A 20,625-nucleotide genomic window follows, 5' to 3' on the forward strand; every position below is an offset into this window, starting at 1 on the left:
CCTGCGGCGTGCGTGCCTGGCCAGAGCCCAGAACAGCGCCCAGGCTCCGCCTTTCGCCATCTTCGCCCTGTTTCCCAGGCAGGCCCCAGAGGGCCAAGTCCCGTGGTCAAGGTTGCACGGCTGCAGACTGGATAGTCTGTATGTTTCCGTAAGATTTAGCCATCTGGACCTCGATGAATGCGCCAACTCAGTTTCGAGAACAGAATCAGACCATTTAATTTCTTCCCCACACTGTTTCATACAGATGGATATTGCCGGAACAGTCCAGCCGTGTCGGCGGGATGGCTTCAGTATCCACGTGGTGATCACCCTGACTAGATTTACTGCAGTCTAGTGCGCGATGATTTACTACTGAGTAGATCTCTGAGTAGATCTCTGCAATAGCCAAGTCCAGACTGGCAGGTTCTACTGGAGCGCCGAGCCGGCTCCGGTAGTATGTAATCAGGCGCTGAATGGCGTGACGGAGAGTAGGGCTTGGTGCAGCGTGGCTGACGTTAAATTCTGCTGCCACCCAGCCCCGCTGCAGACTCGGGGACGTTGCATAGATCAGGCAGAGGGGCAAACGGTGGACGTTTGGGTGGACGTTTGATAGCCTCGGTTGAGTTTTCGCAGACGGCGGCAATAGTCGCATAGGGGGTTCCAAGACAGGGCGGCGGAGAGAGGCTTTGTCTATAAAGGGCGAGTTGCTCGATCTTGGTCTATATAAGATCTAAATTGTATACAAGATCTAGACTGTGGTTTGGATTGTTTGAAGAATGCACTGAAGGCAGCCAGTGCTCTGTTTCTGGATCCAAGTAGACTCCAGTGCCAAGTAAGGTCGAACTCCGACAAACACCGGTCTAGTGGCTCATACTAAGGCTCAAACAGAAGTACTCAATAATTGGTTATGTTTGGTTTGCGCTGATGCGGCAACTGGACCTTAAAGAAACAGAAATTGGCTACTACGCTCGTATCCTAAACGTAAATCGCTTCTATTGGAGGGATCCACCCCCGGCTGGGTTAACCAGCCGGAACAGCAGCGGGCAGTGTCGCTGAATCTGAAATCTGTAATCCGGAGTAGACTTGCTGGCCAAACTCTTGGTCGATCTTGCTTACTTACAGAGCCCCCTAAACTGCCTTCCATACCGCGTATAGACAGTTGTTTCCATTAGAATTATATTCAAGGACTGTCTTGCTGTACAACTATTTTACCTGAAACAAGGATTACCTGAGTATGGTTTATTTACGGTGTATACTTACAGCACTGAAACAACCACGACTCGCATGAGGTCCCCAGATTGAGAACCATCGACCCAAAACCACCACAAAATGCGAGGATTTCGAACTTCGCAGCAAAAGCTTATTGTTCAGGTGATACGCAGCCAGTCAAGCTAATCACATCACGAATTGCCAATGTAGTGAGTGTTCCGTCACTGATAAAAGATGCGGTTTCTCGGCAGCGCCAAATACCCCAAGCAGTGTCGGTCGATCGTCACCGTTATTTCTGGATACTTGATGTCCTTGTGATTACTTACCGAAAAGCTGGATCTATACGTGCGAGAATGGCTGTTTAGGGGGATGGATTCGGTGTATTGCCGTTCAGCTCAGACGTGCTCTTTCTTGCGCTGGCTGAACAAAGCAGGCCCAGCATGTCTTATGTACGTATCAGATGAGCTCCCGCGTCAGAAGATATGTGGGCCAGTCAAAAATTTGACATACCTGTCATACCCGTACTCACGCTTGTGAGCCCTCGATGTCACCAAGGCCTGTGTTGCTTGTACACAAAACGACGTATCCACTGGTAAGTATCAAAATATAGATCGAAACCGAGCTACATAGTGGAAAAACGCCCTGTCTAACGACTGTAACCATCCAATATATATTATGTAAAAACAGAACCATTAACTTATCCTCTTCATCACGCCAGGCGTTAATGCTCCGTTGCATGGAATCAGGTAAAGAGACGCAGCTACAAGGTCTAATCAGGTATTGACTACTCTTGACTGTCCAGAGCATTGCACGCGCGCATTGTCTCCCGGCCCATTCATCTATATAGCGTAAGAAAAGGCGGGCGGCTCCCAGTTCGATCCTGCTGGGTGAACAATCCAGAGTCTGGATCTTCGAAAAGCTCAAGGTCTAAAGATTCTCCAAAATCACTAGGCAAAACGCGAAATGCAGCTTTAAATGCCTAGGTTGTGCGGGACTGCGGCCATTCGCAATATTCCCTTACTGCTGCCTCATGACGGCGAATAATAACATTGTGGAATACATACAGGTCATCCGAGCTATTGAGAAGCTTCGACTCTGACGGGTGATTCAAACATGGACCCGCCATCGATGTAGGCCAAAACGTCAAACGGAACATCAGTACTGACTTTGGCCGCCTCGAGCTCCGGGATCTCCAACTCAGACAGCTGATATCTGGCGGAGCTGTAATGATACACGGCATACCCGCTGAAGAACTTGGTGACAGCGCCATGGAGGTCTGTCGAGCCCATGGAATCCAGGTCCGCGAGGGTTGTTCTTGTGTTGGCCACACATGCATTCAACGACGAGACTGTTTCGCGCAGGGATTCCACCGGCGTGAGGTCGTTTGTCCTTGCATAGTTCACTGTATAGTTGAACCTCTCTCCACCGACGACAGACTCCTTATAGTAAGAAAGCAGGTCATTGGCGAGGTTGATGTAGCGCACCAGGCCCGGAATGACGGGAAGGTAGACCGGCATAAACACGCTCTCCGGAAAAAGAGACTCGGGAAAAGCGAAGAAGGCGTATGCTTCTGCCATGCCGGTCTTCTGTCTGAGATAATACGGAAAATCCGGCGCAGTCGGCGCCAGGGCGATCCTGCCCGCATACTCGGTCTCGAGCACACACGCACTGGTGAACTCGACAATGGCCTTCCGGATAATATCACTCGCAAACGGCCCATAGAATCGGGGGATAACATCGGCGATGAACCGCAGCATGTCTCGTAACAGGAGGTTCGGCTGGACCTGACCGCCACATAGCCGAGCGAGAAATGTCCGCAGGTCGTCTATACTGACATTGGTGGTGTCATCAATCAGGATTGCAAAGGTCGTGTAAGTGGCAATGACTTCTTGGACTTCTGCCGGGACAAACGCGTATGCCGTTACTGCGATGGCGCAACTGGCCTTGATGGCTGGGTAGGCCGGTCGGATAAAATGGGAGGAAAAGCCTTGAGCACGGAAGTAGTCCAGCACTGCCTTTTCAACTGTCGGATAGGCTGCGCATTCTGGCTTGCTGAACGGGATGCAGCGGTGGAACTGGACGAGTAGTTCGCGGTATTCGTCTTTGAATTCTTTCATGCTGTGCAGATGTTGGACATTCGACATGTGCGGCTGCTCCCTAATACCGGCAGTGTGCAGTGTCTAACCGGCTTCATTTGAACGGCCGATAGCATTCGAGGCGACACAGGCCAGAGTCCAGCCTAGGCATTCCGAAGCCGTCAATTTAGTAAGGAATGACCGGTGATCATTCTCAACATTTCACAAGATTCGCCTGCGGTTCTGTAGTCAGTATTTCTCGGTAAGTCTTAGACACCCAAGGCAATCCTGCCGGAGTTATGCTCTAGCGCCCTCAAAGAATGCCTATCGCCATATTACCGAGGGTTGCTTCGAGAGCTGGTGCCACCAGACGTGGGTCAGTAGTACGGATTCTGATATACCCGCTTTGCAAGCATGTGAGCTACAGATGGGTTCCAGGAGCACAGATCTTGATTAGTTTATCGCAGACTTGTCCCTGACAGCTGGCATACACCGTACCATCTTACCATCACCGTGCACAACCTTTGCTACCACCTAGATGTTCGACAGCATTCCCCGTCCGTAACTTCCACCCTACACCGGCAAGCCTGCCAAGACCCTTCGGTCGCCGTCTGGCACGTATCGGGGCCCAGGACTCAGGATTAATGTTGAAATAGAAGGGAATCCATCCTCTTTGCTGAGAACTTCCACGCTTGCCCATTGTCCGCACTTTCACGGCGCGCCTTAAGCGAACACGAGCTGCTTTATACAAAGTATGCAAAGTATACCGACCTCGCCACGGCATGCAGAAGAGCCCGTCAACAACTCACGACTTGCTAGCGCATTTCGGTTTAATGAGTTCGGTATCTCAAGTACGGTAATTTGCTGGGTGTGCTGCAGCCAGAGGCTCTGTTAACCATGCTGGCCACATCTGGGACGAGCCTGACTACACTCGGTCTATTTTCTGGCTCGGGACTTTTGTTGTATGCTTTTCCACCGCACACGTGATCTGCTCGCGGGACATATTAGGGTTTGAGCCGGGTGCATTCGTATGTCTGACCTCCTACAGCTGGCAGTTCCTGAAGAGATTCGGAAAGTAACCAAAAGTTGTCTAGTTTCTTTTGTAGAGCAGTGGGTGCATTGACGCTGTACAGTTACCTATCGGGTTGCAAGCAAACCCATTATATGCACATCAACCATTTTCTCTCACCCTCCCTCCTCCCCCTGTCTCCCTTTTTCTTCATTTTATTCTTTTTCTAAGTAAGAACGTGAACAGACTCGTATTCAGACCTGCAATTTACTTGAATTGGCTAGTGTCAGGCGCATCCAATTCCTAACTCCACGTTCTACTCCAGCGTATCTTAAAATAGCCGCGCCGCATATTTGGGTCAGTAGAATGAGCGAGTTCAGAATACTGGTCCTCGGTGACACCTCAACCAACTTGCTTCATACAGTACATCTTCCAGACTTCCAAACACCCACCGCACTCATAGGTAGCAGTTGAACCACGAACGAATCGCCCGGTCCATACCGCTCATGCTATCTCCAGCACAGCGGAAAATATCCGAGAATATAGACTGGACAGAGAATAGTTGTTAACCGTGATGAGGAAAGCTTGACTGAACTTGACGAGGTACATTGTTTCGAGGCTGGAAGCGCGCCCGTTGGACTGCTTTTGGTGTAATATGTTACCTCTGTACACCCTTTCCAGAACATCCAATGGCCTTGGAATTCGTCTAATCTGCTCACTTAGTTATTGCTCGCTTATTTATTTTCTAGCAGACTATCCGTGTTCGCTGGATACTATATACTTTATCGACGACGGCGATGAGGCTGAATATTGCATGACATGCCGGAGATAGCCGAACCCCGGTCACCCTAGTCTAGATGTGGACCAGCGTCTGACTCGAAACCTGGCCACTCAGAGTGTGTAAACTGTCACCGCACCGCTAGGTGGGGGCTGGATTTGTGAAAGTTTTCTGGTCTTTAGGGGCCCACAGGCACAAGGCACAAGCAGCAACTCCTTAAATAAATAGAAACAGTGAGCCTCTGCCCTCTGCGTCCTCTCTCGTCTGAAGGACTTAGGGAGCTCATACCTACAAGACGAATACAACTCCAATATAAAATCAACACAACCAACAAAATGGGCCAGATCCAACTCCCCCCCTCGCCCCCGGTCATGGCCGCAGAACCCTCTGCATTGGATGAGCTCCCTTCCTACGATGAAGTCACCCGACCGATCGAGCCCTACCGCGACAGCGAAAGCGACGGTCTCCTATCCCCTCCGCCTGACGCGTACGAAATCCCCGGCCAGCAAACGTACCAGAGCATCCGACCGACACAGCGGTTCTCTGGCTCTGTGACGCTCGATCCGTCCTACTCCAGCGACCCTCGCATGCTCGAGTCTTTGATCGAGTCGCAGACGAGTCTCCCGCCGCGCCCATGCCTGTCAATTCACGGCAGCCATAGAGAAACCAGACGGAGCGGGAACGAGACCAAGAACGAGAACGTGACGGATTTCGATTTTCGAATCGACCTGACCCGGACAATCCTACGCTGGGGCCGCAATGAGGCCAGTGGGCCTAGTGTGCGGTGGTCGTATACGACCGTCGTGAGCGACCACGATGGGCAAAAGGCGTACCGCGGAGGACGGATCCGGTCGCGCGCGGGCAACGCGAAGCCCAGGCAGATCGCGCTCGGCGACGGGGTCGAGGGAGAGAGGCTCATGGAGCTGGAGAGCCAGGAGGACTATCCCGGGATCAGGGGCTGGTGCGAGCGGTTCTGCAGCGATCCGGCGCCCGTGAAGTCGTGCGTTCCATCCTCCATCCTCCATCCATCCCCCATTGCCTCCCCACTGCTATCCTTTCCGTTAGACATCAGGCTCATCGTATACTGACTGGTTCCTGACTGCATGCAGCTTCACCTACCGCCGCACCCTGCACGGCTTCGACGCGAACCCGATGCGCACCTCGCTCACCTCCCATATCCGCTCCACCGGCTACCAGGGCCACATCGTCATCAACCCGGTCATCGCCAACGGCTTCGTGACCGTCTACTCGCCGCACTGGATTAATACCCTGCGCAACAACGCCTACATCTACTGGATCTGTATTGTCCTCCAACTTTGGCTCATCACCTGGCCGGTTATATGGTTCATGGAGCGGCGGTACGAGGTCGTCCGGTCCGAGTGGTTCTCGTCCAAGACGGTCGCCGACGCTTCTGCGCCCGGCGGGTCGAGAAAGTGCTACGCGGCCGCAGGGATGGACGAGGCGAAGGCCGCCGAGCTGTGGGCGCCTGTTGTGCGCGAGGCTGCATGGCAGGGGCGCGCTGGTGGGTGTATCCTGGGCGATGCCGAGATCGAGACGCTGAGGAGGCAGGGCATCGAGAGGAGAGAGCAGCTGGGCGATGGTCGAGACTTACTGCGGCGCGGGCAGAGCGTGCTGGGGGCCATGGGGATCCGCAGTATAGGGGGCGTGAACGTCACGGGGGCTTGGGGAGGCGATAGCTCGAGCGCGAGCAGCTCGCGGTTCAGTATCCGGATGGGCTGACGCTGGTAGTTGATGTTGATGTTTTATTGTTCATACTGACGGTTCATGCTGACGGTTGATGTTGATGGTTGATTTAATGGTTGATGTGATAGCTAGTCGTTCTGATACCCCTGTGAATATGCAATCGATTCTTGTTATTCTCACCCAATGTTCAATCGTGCATATCATATAGACAGGGCCTATCCCGGCCCACGTGGACGGCTGTCAACGTATCTGGTCCAAGTTTGCTGCATAGATGTCTGCTTGCTTTTTCTTTTGACACTTGAGAGTCAGTATACTTGTACTCAATCAATAAGACGGCGCCAATCAGCGTTATCTTAAAATGCTCCGATTCGGACCGGAAACTATTCCGAGGCCCTGGAAATGGCCGTTTTCGGTCCAAACCCTGGAGAATGCAACATCGGAGACAACCTGGGGCCCGGCTAATCCGGCCTCGAAGGATCAAGGCTTGCATCACGTTGGAGAATCCCCCGGTGTCTTGACTTCAATCACAGATCGATGGCTCCCCAAATCGCTGCAGATCGGAGGGATGTGGACACCGTCGGAGTCGATTTGCTTGCTGCTGCTTCCCCTCTTTTGAATGGGGAGATTGACGGCCTGAAAATTCCTTAAACGTCTTGTCTAGGTCTACTCAGGTTTTCTGAGGATTAAGGATTTCTCTTTTTTCATTTGCTCTTGGTTTAGGTTTTTTTTTTTTCTCTTCTTTAGCTGAACATACTCGAGTCATAGCTCGGCTCGCGGAATGGAAGAGAAAGCCGAACCGCAGGAGCACGATTTGCCCAGGCCAGAGGTAGTCTACACGCTGAACGACATACGGGAAAATGCGCGACTGACGAGATCGAGCAGGATACTGAGAGTTCCCCAAATACATCCCCATCCCACCCCCAGAGCCCGGATCGCAAGCAACATCCGCTACTCCGCGCTCTCCTCTACACGCCCCCCGCATGCCGATATACACCCAGCGCACCCCCCAACTTCAACCTCTGGCTCAACGGACTCTTCGCGTTCGCCGGCACCTTCACTGTCGCAAACCTGTACTATGCGCAGCCACTGCTCGACATGCTCGCCTCCTACTTTGGTGTCAGCCAAGAGCGGGCGTCTCTGATCCCCACCTGTTCGCAAGCCGGCTATGCAGCGGGTCTGTTCTTCATCTGCCCGGCGGGTGACATGGTGCGTCGCAGGCCGTTTGTGCTCCTATTGACCTTTATCACCGCGACGATGTGGATTGGATTGTGCGTCACAGAGAGCTATGGCATTTTCCTTGCGTTGAATCTCCTGTGTGGGATGACCACTGTCACACCAGTAGGTTCCCTTCTTGCTTCCCTCTTCCTCGAATCCGCGATCCATCGCTGATGTCGACTGTTCTCAACTTTCCTTAACTGCCCTGGGTAGCCCAGGGCAGCCCTAGGCAGACGCTGATCAGAGGTATAGCAAATAATGCTCCCCCTTGTCGGCGACCTCGCACCCCCCTCGCGCCGCGCAACCGCCCTCTCAATTGTCTCCTCAGGGCTCGCCCTGGGTCTTCTCTTCGCGCGGCTTCTATCCGGTATCATCGCCAAGAGCTCCTCCTGGCGCAATGTCTACTGGCTCTCGCTGGGACTGCAGTACCTGATCTTTTTCCTGCTCTGGCTGTTCATGCCAGACTACCCCTCCACAAACACGGATATCTCCTATTTTAGGATCCTGGGCTCGATCGCGGTCCTCTTCACCAAACACCCGGTCCTCGTACAGGCGACGCTGATGGGCTTCCTGACGAGTGCAACCTTCACCTCCTTCTGGACGACTCTGACGTTCCTGCTATCGGGAAACCCGTATAATTACGACACGCTCAAGATCGGCCTCTTCTCAATCGCAGGCTTGTCGCCCATGATCTTCAACCCGATCTACTCGCGCCTTGTGATAGACAAGTACGTCACTCAGCTCTCCATCACCATCAGCCTCCTCACCTCCATGACCGGCATCGCAATCGGCGCGTACACGGGCACCTTCACAGTTGCCGGCCCGATTCTACACGCCGCTTTGCTCGGTTTTGGGAACCAGGCAACGATGATCGCAAACAGGGCGGCTATATATGCGGTTGCGCCCAAGGCCCGCAATAGAGTCAACACGGGGTATATGGTGGGTGCGTTTGTGGGACAGCTGATGGGCACGGCTGTTGGGAACCGGGTGTATGCGGAGCACGGGTGGATGATCGCGCAGACGGTAAGCTTGGTCTTTGCTGTTGTAGCGCTAGGAATCGGGTTGGCGAGAGGACCACGAGAGAAGGCGTGGGTTGGGTGGAGGGGTGGTGTGTATTTTCGGAGAGTGCACGAGGATCCGAGTGCCGGTGGAAATCCTGCGGGTAATGCAAGTGGTGAGAGTGGCAGGACTGAAGAGCAGGCTCGTTCTTGAGCAGTTTAGGTGTCGTTTGATTATTTTGGACCGGCCCTCCTACAAGCTCATACAAAAGCAGGCGCGCTTGGACTATATATACATAGAACAATCTGATTAGAAGAGAGCGTCAAAACAACATAGCACTGATACTGATCTAGTTGTTACTGCTTTGAACTCTACGGAAATGGAGCTGAGCCTGGGTAGGAGGCGGCACTGAATGGCATATCAGTTTAAGCAGCCCTAGTCCTTACTACCACCGTACTACCTTGTCAGGCATGAGTGGAATTTGTAGCTGTTCTTCAAGCCTTTTAGGGTAGAAAGTAGCAGCCGTTCCTCAAGCACCCTCTTCGCCGAGCCCTAATTCCTCCTGACCCGTCCGAAGGCCACCATTGGGCAGAAACATGAATGAACATCGCTGCTGTAGCCATGTGACTCGTTATCATAAATCGCCAAGGGACGGAAGGAAGCGAATTTTATTTTTCTTTTTTTTAACTTTTTCATCTCTCTCTTCTTCTTCTTTTTTTTTTTTTTCCCCTTCGATAAAATACACAACGTCCGAGGTTGGGATTTTTATAGCCCGTAATAGCCCTGGGATTACCACAGCATCTATAGAGTAGGGTAACCGCCAAATAAACGATAACTGACTCAAATGAACGATGCGTATTTGGATAGTATAGATTGCTTCTACCTACATGCATAGATTACTGGCAAAATCAACCAGATACCTTGCCCTACTATATGATGTTTAGTTCCCTGCGACATGCTCCCCTGTTCAGCACTATGAATGCTCTTTCACCCAAATCTTCCTCCCAGACATGTCATCTGGGGCAGTGACGCTTGCCGCATTAACTTCTGGCGTCGAGGTTGAACATTGGTAGCATTACTGTGCCGGTCCCAAACCACCCACAGGTTGTATAATTTGCCACACTAAGCTCCGACCTCGCCTGTTGGGTTGCTGCTTACTTACTCTTTTTGGTAAGTCTGAGGAGATGCGGAGCGATAAGCTCCGTATAACTGGTTTCGGCCGCGTAATGTAGGGCTGTGTGCTGCTCTTGGCCGAAATCTTTGATGTCAGAATTGAGACGCTGAAACGGACGGCACACAGAACAGCATCTCTCTAGAGTCATCCGGGGGGTCCAGTGGAATCGGTCGCCCCTATATCTCCACCGTCTCCCTCCAGTAGCAGCAGCCTACACTACAGTGGCCACTAACAGACGACGCTTGGCGCAATCATCGCCCACCAGCTTACGAGAGTTGAGGCACAGCATCTGCCTCTTTGGGAGCATTCCTAAGGAGCGGGCCCGATGGGACCGGGAACCACTGGTCCTTGCCAGACGCGACAGTCTTAGGATCGCGGCAGACAAGCACTAACGACTCTTCCGATCGCAAAACGAGCCGGCCTATGCATCTTTGTGAAAAGGTACTGAAGAGAATCAAAGCAGAGTTCGCATTCTCTGTCTGGTCGTTTTATATTGCAGCTCCAGTTTACGTGTCAGTGACGTCCTGGTTCTACCCTCGGCTTATTAATTGTTCTTCTTTACTTCTCGGTTCCCTCTAGCTTTACGTGGTAGCCGTATACTCCGAGACCGGTGCGAGGTTTATATCCATCCACGGTCGAACGTAAACATATTTGAACTCCTATCCACGTGTCTCCCAGTGACAGTTCATCATTAATCTTTGAGTGTGGCTATGCATTACACAGACCAAGACCTAGGAGGAGGCTACGCACTTAAACGGTGCATAAAGTCGCAAGGCTCGCGAGGCTCGATTTACCTTGATCCCTTATTTGCAGCAATGTGTGCAAGACCGCCTCCAGGCCGCTCGTTATTGGTCGTCACTGCTTGAAGTGGCAGACTTAAGCTACCCAGCCAATGCTACCAGAGAGGGATCTGCGGTTTCTTGACCGGGACCGCTGCCTGCACAATCAACGCCCTACCTAGCGTTGCTTTGCTGGCAAGCTGTCAGCCTCATTGTGACCCCAGAACAGATAAATAAACGCATTGTGGGCGATGAAACGGAGGCGCAAGCGGTAGAGTTGCGACGTTGGGCTTTCAGAACCCTTTTCCAGCGTATGGGCGGTGTGTCGCGGCTCTCTAAGGTACACGGAGCACCGTACCAAAAGGTATATATACATATATGGATATCTAATCGGCGGTCATACCTATTCGACTTTATTCTTGTCATTTAACCAGGCCCTCTCAGTGTCTTTCTTGTCCCCCATTAGTTGCGTTGTGATGGAACACCCGCACAACTTCCGCCGAACCGCGAGAAAACACGATAACATTCCAATCTCCCAGAACGACCTGTTGACGTTTCAGCAGGGACCAGGTAACCCTGACCCGTTGAATATAGGGGCCTTTTCTACTATACCCCATGGTATATACTCCTCGTTTTCGGTCGGGTGTGACGGTGTGAACAACCCGGTCCCAACGGGCAGTGTGGGAAGCCGTGGACATGGTCAGGGTTACCTTCATGCTACCCCATTGGATTCAAGCTATCAGCCGCCGATCGAAGATGGCCCTGGAAGCCCCAATGACTCTGCTGAGCCGGCGGCCTGGTTAACTGCCAGAACCCCGCTCGATCGGCCCCTGCAGGAGAGCGCGGAGCCAGCTCGCTCCCCCAATGGCAGGGGAGCACCACAGCGTTCGATGAGGAGAACCGATAAGAAGTCCTTCAAGTATGCCTTGCTCATCCGGTCATTTGATTTCTCCCGCCTAGCTCTACTCTCGTCTAACTGATTCCTGTGATGTAGAGTCATCCCTGTCTATCGATGCAAATGGCAAGGCTGCCCGGGTCAAACTAACTTCCGGCGCTCGGCTGACCTTCTCCGCCATTTGAAGACGATTCACATCGATCCTGAGGCGTATCCCTGTCCTGGCCCTCGGTGCGGTCAGTCCTTTGGGCGTAAGGACCATCTCGATCAGCACGTGAGGCGTCGACATTGAAGCTGAGTCGCCCCGATCTCTTGACTTTGCTCGATGGCGCCGGGCGATGCTTACTATATCCCTCATTTTCTATTCATTCATCGTATCTTATTACATTTTATTCTTCTTTTGACCTTCATGTCACGCCCCGTTAGAATATCTTGACTCGGTCATAGCGCGCTCGTGATGGCCTTGCGCATGTACATTAGCCTGCTTGAATACTCGTACTATAAAATATAACCCTGAATAGTTGGATCAAGCTTATATCGCGACGATCTGTAGAAGCGTTTTTGTTTCGGTCTGGGTAAACCCGTCGAGGCATTATTCGGTACGCCCTATGGCGCAGCGAGTTCATCAATGCCAACGTACACACGCAAGGCTGGAACAAGGCAAGTCAGCCTTTTTGAATGTGAAGAGCACAGCCTTTTAGGAGATGCCAATCCCAGTCTGGAGAATTTTCTGCTTCGTGGATGCTTCGTGAATGTTCTGTAAAGTCGAGGTCACCCTTCGAGCCTCATATCGCTGTACTTACCTTGCCTGGTTAGCCCCATTGCTCTGTAATGGGCGGTCTGGCTAAGAGAAAATGCCACGAATAACAGCAATCTAGTCAGAAAAAAACGATAGATCATATATTAAACACAAGCTACAAAGACAAAGTAAGATATGGCCCAGCATCAAACACCGACTCTGCCCTCCATCAACAGGAGCCACGTATTTTTACTGCTGCTTCTTCCCTCCCGTCACCAACTTGACGGCCTCTGCGATCATCTGCGTCACGGCTGCCAGCTGCTCTGGCGTCACCGGCTCCTCACGCACAGTCCACCCGACCTCTGACGGCAACCGCTCATTTTCAAACCAGTACTTGACGAAGTCGCGGTTCACCGTGCCGGCCTCGATATTGCCAAAGGCCAGGATCGGGAAACCGGTCTCCGTGTAGCTCGTCTGCTCGGTTTTCTCTGTATACGTGTAGGTAGGGTTGAATGTTTTGCTGTGCAGCTGCCGTGCGATCTTGCTGTTTGCAAGCATGGCAGCGGTCACTGTAGGGTGCGTCCAGTAGGCGCGTGTCTGAGCGAATACATTGGGATTGAAGACGTGGTTGTTGCCGAAGTAGGCGTCCGCGCGGCTGCACAGAAAACAGTTAGTCCTGAATTCGTGCAACCTGGAAATGCGGTGGGGAAAGGATAAAAGGGGGGAAAAAAAGAAAGAATAAAATGAAAATAAAATAAAAATTGAGAATATAGCCTACCTGAGAGAGGCATCATGCTCGCCGACGTTGTGCGCATTCAGGGAGTCCAGATCAAAGTTTGTGGCGGTTGGATCCATGGCCAGGACATTGTCGAACATGCTCTCGGCCAGCTCTTGGGAGAAGTTGATGGAGTCAATCAGCCCATTGGCCAGGCCTTCGCGTGTGATGTTACGCCCGTCTCGGTGGATATAGCCGTGGTTGGCAAGGGTGTTCAACATCGGGCAGGGACTGCGGGCTGCACAAAGAAACCCTGGTTAGCATCTCGTAGGGCCGTGGTCCTGTGGTGAAGAGGTACCGTCTCCATCCCCGGCAACAATCCAAGCATGCGGGTTCTCGGCACCGAGTTTAGAGTTGGAAGCATGAACGTGGGGGTGCGATCCGCCCAGGTTCAGGTCAAGATGGAGGGTGGCGGAGGCGACGCCGGCTAGGGCAAGGAGCGACGGTGTGGTGAGCTTCATTGTGAAGCTTCGAGATTGTTTGAATGATCGAAGTCTAAGCAGACCAAAAGAGTGTACACTTAGTGATGAGGTCAACCACGGTTCCTGTTACACCTGGGCGCGAGGGCTCTTATAACACCGCTAACCCTAACATCTTCCCTTCGGCAGAGAGGGCAGATACTAGAGCATTTCACCAACAGTATCACAAGTACTCCCCATACCCCTAGCCAATTGCAAGGCCACAATTACGCACTTGCCTAAAAGGGCTCGCTAGAGATGGACTATTGATTTTCTCATCGGCGATCTGGCTCGTTGGTGGCTAGCGGATCGACAGGGGACCAAGCCTGCCCGAGGGGGATTTGTCAGGGGGTCCACATAGTCTAATTGGTCATCAGGACCGTTCCTGCGCTCGTGCCAGGCGTCGGGGCCTGCGTTGATTTCTAAAGGCTTAATGGCTGACTCTGGTACGATCGATCTTATCTGGTGGTGGGGTTGTCACGGACTCTTCACACACACACCGCTATGTATCCGTCTGGGTGGGCTCTGTGGTTGCGGGGTGAAAAAGCCGCTTGGTGTTTGATTTGAAATTGCTTTGAGATCGCTGGAGACTGGGAATTTGTCATTATTTTGCGCATCCCCAGTCTTATGCTAAAGCTTGAGTTATTTATGTGCTGGGCCGTTCTTATGCAGTGCTGTAATGGAGTCTTTGGGCTCCGATATTGCAGCCGCCAACCCTTCTTTGGCGACTCTGGTGTTTTTAAAAGTCTATTCTTTTGGTCTCCACGGCTCACTGAAAGTAAATTTAAAAATAAAATAGCTAAGAAAAAAGAAAGGGAAAGAAAACGAAAAGAAAAACAAAAAAAGAAATCTGCCGCTTGGATAGACTTCCAGTCTTTCTAGAAATAGCTTCGCCAACTCGGCTGTGGATAACTAGACACTAAAGCATTCTCAGTGATGAATCCCGGACCAGAACAGCCCAAGGCTCGATCCCTTTGCTTTGCGCATAGTAACTGCCATGTACCTCTCCAGCGTACCCCTTGTCCACCGTCCCTAGTGGAAGGTGGCCTTTGAGCAATCAAGGCCTGCTCTGATGCCAACACGGAAGTTGTACCACCACCCTTGCACCGAACGGAGTATGCCCCTTTAAACTATTTCTGGACAATTCGGTCAATCCCGTCGGGGCCGGATCGTGCCCGTCAGGAGAACGCCCCAGTACGCCGAGATCTACACTGTATCGTGTTGGGATCTGCACTTAGCGCAGTCTTGCGTCTTACGCGGTATTCGATCCCTGCTCGAGTTGGGAAAACAGTATTCGAATTGGAGTCGGTTTCGGGCAGAGAATCCAAGGCTTTTTTATTCACTCTTGTCATTATTTCCAAGACACTGTGGGCTTTCACCATTTAGATGATTATTGTGATGAACGACTGGACCTGAGATCTGTGGCACGTTTTGTGACATCCCCTTTGCCAGTCGGTTGAGGTCAAGATTTGACTTGTATGCTGCAGATATCCTGGGATCTCTGAGGATCGTTGAGCTGGTGAAGGCAAACGTGTTTGAGTTCTAGACACATGGAAGGATTATTCTACGATTACGGGCCACGTCTGGCTGCGCAGGCAGAGGAGTTGTGGCTGGCTTGTCTCCATTCCCCACAGTATTGAGCTGTATACAGTACAGTTTATTGCTTTTACGGGGCTTGTCCTACTGGGGATACAGTAAAAGGTTGGGCAGTAGTCGAACCGTTGACTTGTATCTCTGCGTCGTACCGAAGGAGTAACCCCTTCTGCACCTACTCATCACGTATCCTCTTACATTTTACTACACTTCGCAAGGGTGTCTTGTCTCTCGTATAATATTTGAACATCTCGTGCATTGAACGCACTTTCTGATCGCAAGTACACTTAAATGGCGTTTCAGGGAGATCCCAAAGAAGACTTCGTTGACTATCGGAGCTGGACTCTCTCCCGTCTCTTTACCTAATCTTTAGACTCACGAAGTACTGATGCTTAGGTTATTACTGACATGAACGAAATTGCTGCCGTGCAATGCTCGAATTACCACTCCAGTTTTGTGGAGGTAGAAGTGTTAACTGCCCAGCTTTAGGCATGCTTTAGCGCTTACCAAGCAATACGCGAAGCTAACAATGTAATACATCATCCCCAGGACCTTTCTTAAGCTGGACACAAACATTGTGAGTCTGCTTGCGTTTAAACGGAAAGATATATATTCGAGGCGGACTCTCCTTAACGGTATCTCGGCTTAAGTACAGGCACTAAGGACAGTGTGAGTACTATAAACCCACAAGTAGTCTCTGCTGGAGCCCAAACTAGTCATGATTTCCGCCTGACCACTCTATCAACGGTTGTCGTCAGAGCCTGTAGGATGCATGTAGAAAGAGTCACGTGACGTAAAAGTTATGCAGTCACAGACGACAGCCCGCTGAGTCAGCAGTGCGCTGTTCATTGGAACTTCCCCCTCTGCCCACGAACAAATCCCCAGCCATCGTACTTGCATTTCAAGTTCGGGACTCAGAGCCCTGGAGGGTACCGCTTCCATTGCATAGTGATCAATAATCACCCGGCAGCTGTTCCAGCCACGTTCGGTACTCGGCGACTCGGCCGGCTCCCCACACTAACCTTGCCTCGGCTGACGGCCCCCCGCATATTTAAGTCACAACATGTCCCAGCTATCTTCTCCACCGATCACCCTCTACCGATCGAACATTCTACCTGAAAACACACTGCAACATGTCTGGTCCAGGCGAAGGCCACGAATTCCCCGCCAAGGAGGTCTCTTGGCTGAAGCGCGATGTCCTCCTCTTCGCTAACAGTATCGGCGCGACCTCGAAGGAGCTGCATTTTCTCTTCGTATGTTAGCTGCCGGTCACTTGAAACTAAGGCCAAGGACCTGACAAAAGACAGGAGCTTCATCCTAATTTTGCCGTTTTCCCAACATATCCCATCATCCTTCGTAAGCCCGACCAACCAAGCTGCCCAATTGAGCAGGTCCAGTGACTAACAGCAACAGCATTCAAACTCACCGACCAAGAAGTAACAGACTTCTACGCCCGATCAAAAGGCTCGCCCATCCCAGGCGTACCCAGCTTCGACCCCAAACGGGTCGTCGACGGGCAGCGCAAAATCACTGTCTACAAGCAATTGCCTACGACGAGCGCAGGACGGAAATTCGAGCTTCGTAACAAGGTCGTTGGGGTCTACGACAAGGGGAAGGCCTCTGTCGTGGAGACAGAGCAGACTATTGTCGATAAGGAGAGCGGAGAGGTCTACGCCAGTGTTGTTGGCAGCGCCTTTTATGTTGGACAAGGGGGCTGGGGCGGGCCGAAGGGTGAGCATCTCTCTACACCAGGTGAAAGTTTCCATGTAGAGATGTGACTGACAACTATTGTCAATTGGCGTTGCAGGACCTGCGACTCCCAACTATCCTCCTCCCAAGGACCGCAAACCAGACGCCGTGCGCGAGATCCAGACAACCGCCGAAACAGCCCAGTTGTACCGGTAAGTCACACCGGCCTTCTCACCTCGATAATCATCCAACCACTAACCATGCTCATTTAGTCTAAATGGCGACTACAACCCGCTCCACGCAACCCCTGAGCCCGGCCAGAAGATGGGCTTCGGTGGCATCATCATCCACGGCCTGTACAGCTGGAACGCTGCTGCGCATATTGTCCTCGAGGCGTTTGGCAATAGCGATCCAGCCAACTTTAGAGAGTTCCAGGCGCGGTTCGCGTCACCCGTAAAGCCTGGTGATAAGCTCATTACTGAACTGTGGCGAACTGGGGAAGTGGTCGATGGGTTTGAGGAGATTAGGTTCGTCACGAAGAATCAGAAGGGGCAAGTTGTGCTTAGCAATGGACGGGCTTTGATCAAGGTTGGGGGCCAGGGAGCGAAGCTATAGGCCCCTAGCTGTGATTACTGTAGAGGAATGAAAGTTTCGTATGCACTTGGGACTGCTCCTGGTCTCGGACTGTCTGCTGGTGATCGTCCTGGCTACTGCGTTTAAACCTGCCATTCTCCTACAACCAACAACGGGCTAGAGGAATAAGCCATCCTGGTTGGTCAGATCAGACGTCAAACCAAACCCCAGACCTGGATCCACCTGTCAGATGTTGCGTTGCAGAGCATGCCGCTCATTCCTTTGGGGCTCAGCTCTCCGGACTCACTACCCATAAAAACAGGCAACAGTGTTTTGGCAGTATCTAATAAATAGATCCCATCTGCATTGAGTCCAAGAATGAAAGACTATTAAGGTGATCCTTATACAATCAGACTATCTCATACGCATAAGCACAATGCTTGGACTCTCCTCCAAATCCCACGAGGCGGCACCTGCCTACGAAGAGCTCGATACCATTCGTGAGCCAAACAACTCTAGCGGGGTATGCGGCACCACACTACATACTTTACCTTGAACAAAAGAGAGGAGGTAGATAAAGAAGCACTAACCACTCAGAATACAGTACTTTGCCGTCCCGAAGGACGACACCGAACAAGCCCAGGGTCCAATCGACGAGGAACAACCGCACAACCATGCCCACAGCATCTCGCTGAGGAAATCCAGATGCGGCGACTGCTCGCTCCCTCCGCCGAGGACGTTCCAACCCCATGTGCACTGCGATATCTGCGATGCGTTCTTGACGCGCCACCAGCGGGTGCGCAATGAGCGGTTTTACTGCGGGATGGTTGCGGCGACGATCATGTTTGCTCTGCTTTGCGGGTTGATGCTGGGCGTTGTAATCTCTTGTACAAAAAGGAGGTACTAGGGCTTTGGTATAACGGGGAGGCTGAGCTGGGTATGTCATGGTACAGCGTATCGGTTGGGGTTAGATTGGCCACGCTGGGTAGCTGTCAAATCTCGAGGACGTATATGTATGTACATTAGATGCAAACGTCTCATGTTCAGTCAAGTAAGCAAGAACAGAGCGTGACTATGCAGACTCTGCCTGATACGGCGGTACCTTTTCCCCAGCCCTCCACTTGTACTTACTCCCTGGATGATCCTCCGGTAGCCGGACCTGGCCAACCCCCAGATACGCCTCTCTCGCCGTGGCCCCCTCCTTCGCAACTGTCTCCCTGAAGAGCCCTCGAGCGCGCAGCTCCGGCAAGAGGAACTCGATGATATCCTCAAAGCTGCCTGGGTTCGTGATATGCGCCAGATTGAACCCGTCCACTCCGGAAATTTCAACCCATCGTTCCAATTCATCTGCAACAGTCTTGCCGCTCCCAATGATCTTTGTCTGGATACCACCCACGCTGAGGAACTCGACGATCCGGCGCTTCGTCCAGGGCAGATTATCGGTGCCGGGAACGGTCGACGCCCACCGTTTCACGATACTCGCGACCTTGGTCTCGTCTGCAAACCGGAAGTCCGCGTCGTCCTCGTACTTGGACAGGTCGATCCCCGTCCACCCGCCAAATAGGGCAAGGACGCCCTCGTGATCGGCATACTTGAGGTACTCGTCGCGCTTCGCATATGCCTCCTCGTCCGTGGCAGCAACGATCAACGTGATGCCTACGATGACCTTGATATGGTTTGGATCCCGCCCCTCGCTCGCCGCAACCCGGCGGATATTCTCGACCGTGCTTCGCACACCCTCGGGCGTCTGGCCCGCCACGAAGATCGCCTCCCCGTGCTTGCCACCAAACCCGTTCCCGGCCTCGCTCACACCCGCCTGGAACAGGAACGGCGTGCGCTGTGGTGAGGGTTCGCAAAAGTGCGGGCCGGGCACTTTGAAGTACTTGCCCACGTGGTGGATCTGTCGCACTGCGTCGGGAGCAATGTACACGCCCGTCTGGCGATCCTTCACCACGGCATCATCCCGGAAACTCCCCTCCCACAGTTTATATAGGACTTCCATGTACTCGTGTGCGCGGTTATACCGCTCGTCATGCGGGATCTGTTCGTCGAGCCCGTGGTTTCGCGCGGCACTGTCAAGATAGCTCGTGACGATATTCCACGCGACTCGGCCGCCGGATAGATGGTCGACCGTGCTGAGTCGGCGAGCGAGCGAGTACGGCTGCTCGTATGTAAGACTCGCCGTCACTCCGAAGATCAGGTTCTTTGTTGCGCTGGCCATCGCGGGGACGAGGTACATGGGGTCATTGACCGGGTACTGGGCGCCTGAGGCGAGCGCGGGCACCACGTTCGCCGGACCCTTGTACACGTCGTACGGCCCCAGAGTGTCCGCAATGAACATTGCATGGAAGCCCGCAGTGTCAAGGAGCTGGGCGAGGTCGGTCCAGAAGGAGAGCTTCGTGTAGTTTGCCGTCTTGTTGCGGGGGTGCCGCCATTGGCCTGGAGCCATGTGCGCGGGCGTGTTCATGACAAAGGCATTTAGGATGATTTGTTTCTTTTCCTTGGTTTCTGCCATTTTTTCTTTCTTGAATCTGTAAATGGATTACTGTACAGCAAGAGCAGAAAAATGTGCCGTCGTGAGGGGCTAGAGGGGAGAGCTCTCTTTATGGTGCTCGAAGCTCCGTATTTATCTGGGCAGCGTCATTGGAGCCTGCAAGCACGCCATATTCTCCAACCCTTTGCACCTGGGCCTTCTGATAGGAGGCCACAGCTCGACTCCTCTCTTTCCCTCTCTCTCTCAAGCCGAAGCAATCATGCTGTGTTACGGGGTGGTTAATCTGCTGCCTTCGTCTTCAAGCCTGCATGTCTCTCGGCCGGCAGAGACACAGCCCTAGCCCTCCGCTGCACGCAATACTGCCCCGCTACGGCGTGATGGGCTAGGACTCAGGAAGCCCATTGAAATGCCCCGCGTTTTCAGTTTTATTTATTGTTTATTCATGAAGATCGTACTATTTATCTATGCCAGGGTATTAGTTATGAAGA

General features: G+C 52.5%; 6 protein-coding genes across 6 annotated transcripts; 3 read left to right on the forward strand and 3 right to left on the reverse strand.

Moving 5' to 3' along the window:
• Positions 1-2,264: 2,264 nt before the first annotated feature.
• BDW70DRAFT_163695 (isoprenoid synthase domain-containing protein) lies at positions 2,265-3,332 on the reverse strand (the record flags this gene model as incomplete). The annotated part of the gene is made up of 1 exon (XM_073741344.1): positions 2,265-3,332. One exon carries the CDS (start codon positions 3,330-3,332, stop codon positions 2,265-2,267), a length of 1,068 nt encoding a protein of 355 aa, XP_073592088.1.
• Positions 3,333-5,245: 1,913 nt separating this feature from the next.
• On the forward strand, positions 5,246-9,380 carry BDW70DRAFT_171496 (MFS transporter; the record flags this gene model as incomplete). The annotated part of the gene is made up of 5 exons (XM_073743235.1): positions 5,246-6,050; positions 6,160-6,768; positions 7,681-8,092; positions 8,222-9,143; positions 9,322-9,380. Exons 1-5 carry the CDS (start codon positions 5,386-5,388, stop codon positions 9,378-9,380), a joined length of 2,667 nt encoding a protein of 888 aa, XP_073592089.1. The 5' UTR covers positions 5,246-5,385.
• A 3,424-nt stretch (positions 9,381-12,804) lies between these two features.
• BDW70DRAFT_171498 (peroxidase family protein) lies at positions 12,805-14,195 on the reverse strand (the record flags this gene model as incomplete). The annotated part of the gene is made up of 3 exons (XM_073743236.1): positions 13,629-14,195; positions 13,334-13,568; positions 12,805-13,210 (listed from the first exon to the last, which is right to left on the reverse strand). The coding sequence occupies exons 1-3, from the start codon at positions 13,789-13,791 to the stop codon at positions 12,805-12,807; spliced, it is 804 nt and encodes a 267-aa protein (XP_073592090.1). The 5' UTR covers positions 13,792-14,195.
• Positions 14,196-16,496: 2,301 nt separating this feature from the next.
• BDW70DRAFT_143643 (putative peroxisomal dehydratase) lies at positions 16,497-17,978 on the forward strand. Its single transcript, XM_073738128.1, has 5 exons — positions 16,497-16,634; positions 16,689-16,737; positions 16,795-17,112; positions 17,189-17,282; positions 17,343-17,978. Exons 1-5 carry the CDS (start codon positions 16,515-16,517, stop codon positions 17,683-17,685), a joined length of 924 nt encoding a protein of 307 aa, XP_073592091.1. The 5' UTR covers positions 16,497-16,514; the 3' UTR covers positions 17,686-17,978.
• On the forward strand, positions 17,883-18,633 carry BDW70DRAFT_113897 (uncharacterized protein). The gene is made up of 2 exons (XM_073734604.1): positions 17,883-18,166; positions 18,248-18,633. The coding sequence occupies exons 1-2, from the start codon at positions 18,080-18,082 to the stop codon at positions 18,548-18,550; spliced, it is 390 nt and encodes a 129-aa protein (XP_073592092.1). The 5' UTR covers positions 17,883-18,079; the 3' UTR covers positions 18,551-18,633.
• On the reverse strand, positions 18,586-20,158 carry BDW70DRAFT_153490 (LLM class flavin-dependent oxidoreductase; the record flags this gene model as incomplete). Its single annotated transcript, XM_073739651.1, has 2 exons — positions 18,586-18,632; positions 18,775-20,158. The coding sequence occupies 2 exons, from the start codon at positions 20,156-20,158 to the stop codon at positions 18,586-18,588; spliced, it is 1,431 nt and encodes a 476-aa protein (XP_073592093.1).
• Positions 20,159-20,625: the final 467 nt, after the last annotated feature.

This window comes from Aspergillus foveolatus (assembly GCF_047715535.1).
Source record: "Aspergillus foveolatus strain CBS 279.81 unplaced genomic scaffold BDW70scaffold_76, whole genome shotgun sequence".
NCBI lineage: Eukaryota > Fungi > Ascomycota > Eurotiomycetes > Eurotiales > Aspergillaceae > Aspergillus > Aspergillus foveolatus.

Excerpts from the sequence above, each read along its gene's own strand:
- BDW70DRAFT_143643 (XM_073738128.1), top strand. The coding sequence starts at position 16,515 with ATGTCTGGTCCAGGCGAAGGCCACGAATTCCCCGCCAAGGAGGTCTCT. Across the intron at positions 16,738-16,794 it reads AACATATCCCATCATCCTTC|CATTCAAACTCACCGACCAA; the intron begins GTAAGCCCGACC and ends TAACAGCAACAG. Across the intron at positions 17,113-17,188 it reads GGGCTGGGGCGGGCCGAAGG|GACCTGCGACTCCCAACTAT; the intron begins GTGAGCATCTCT and ends TTGGCGTTGCAG.
- BDW70DRAFT_113897 (XM_073734604.1), top strand. The coding sequence starts at position 18,080 with ATGCTTGGACTCTCCTCCAAATCCCACGAGGCGGCACCTGCCTACGAA. Across the intron at positions 18,167-18,247 it reads AGCCAAACAACTCTAGCGGG|TACTTTGCCGTCCCGAAGGA; the intron begins GTATGCGGCACC and ends CTCAGAATACAG.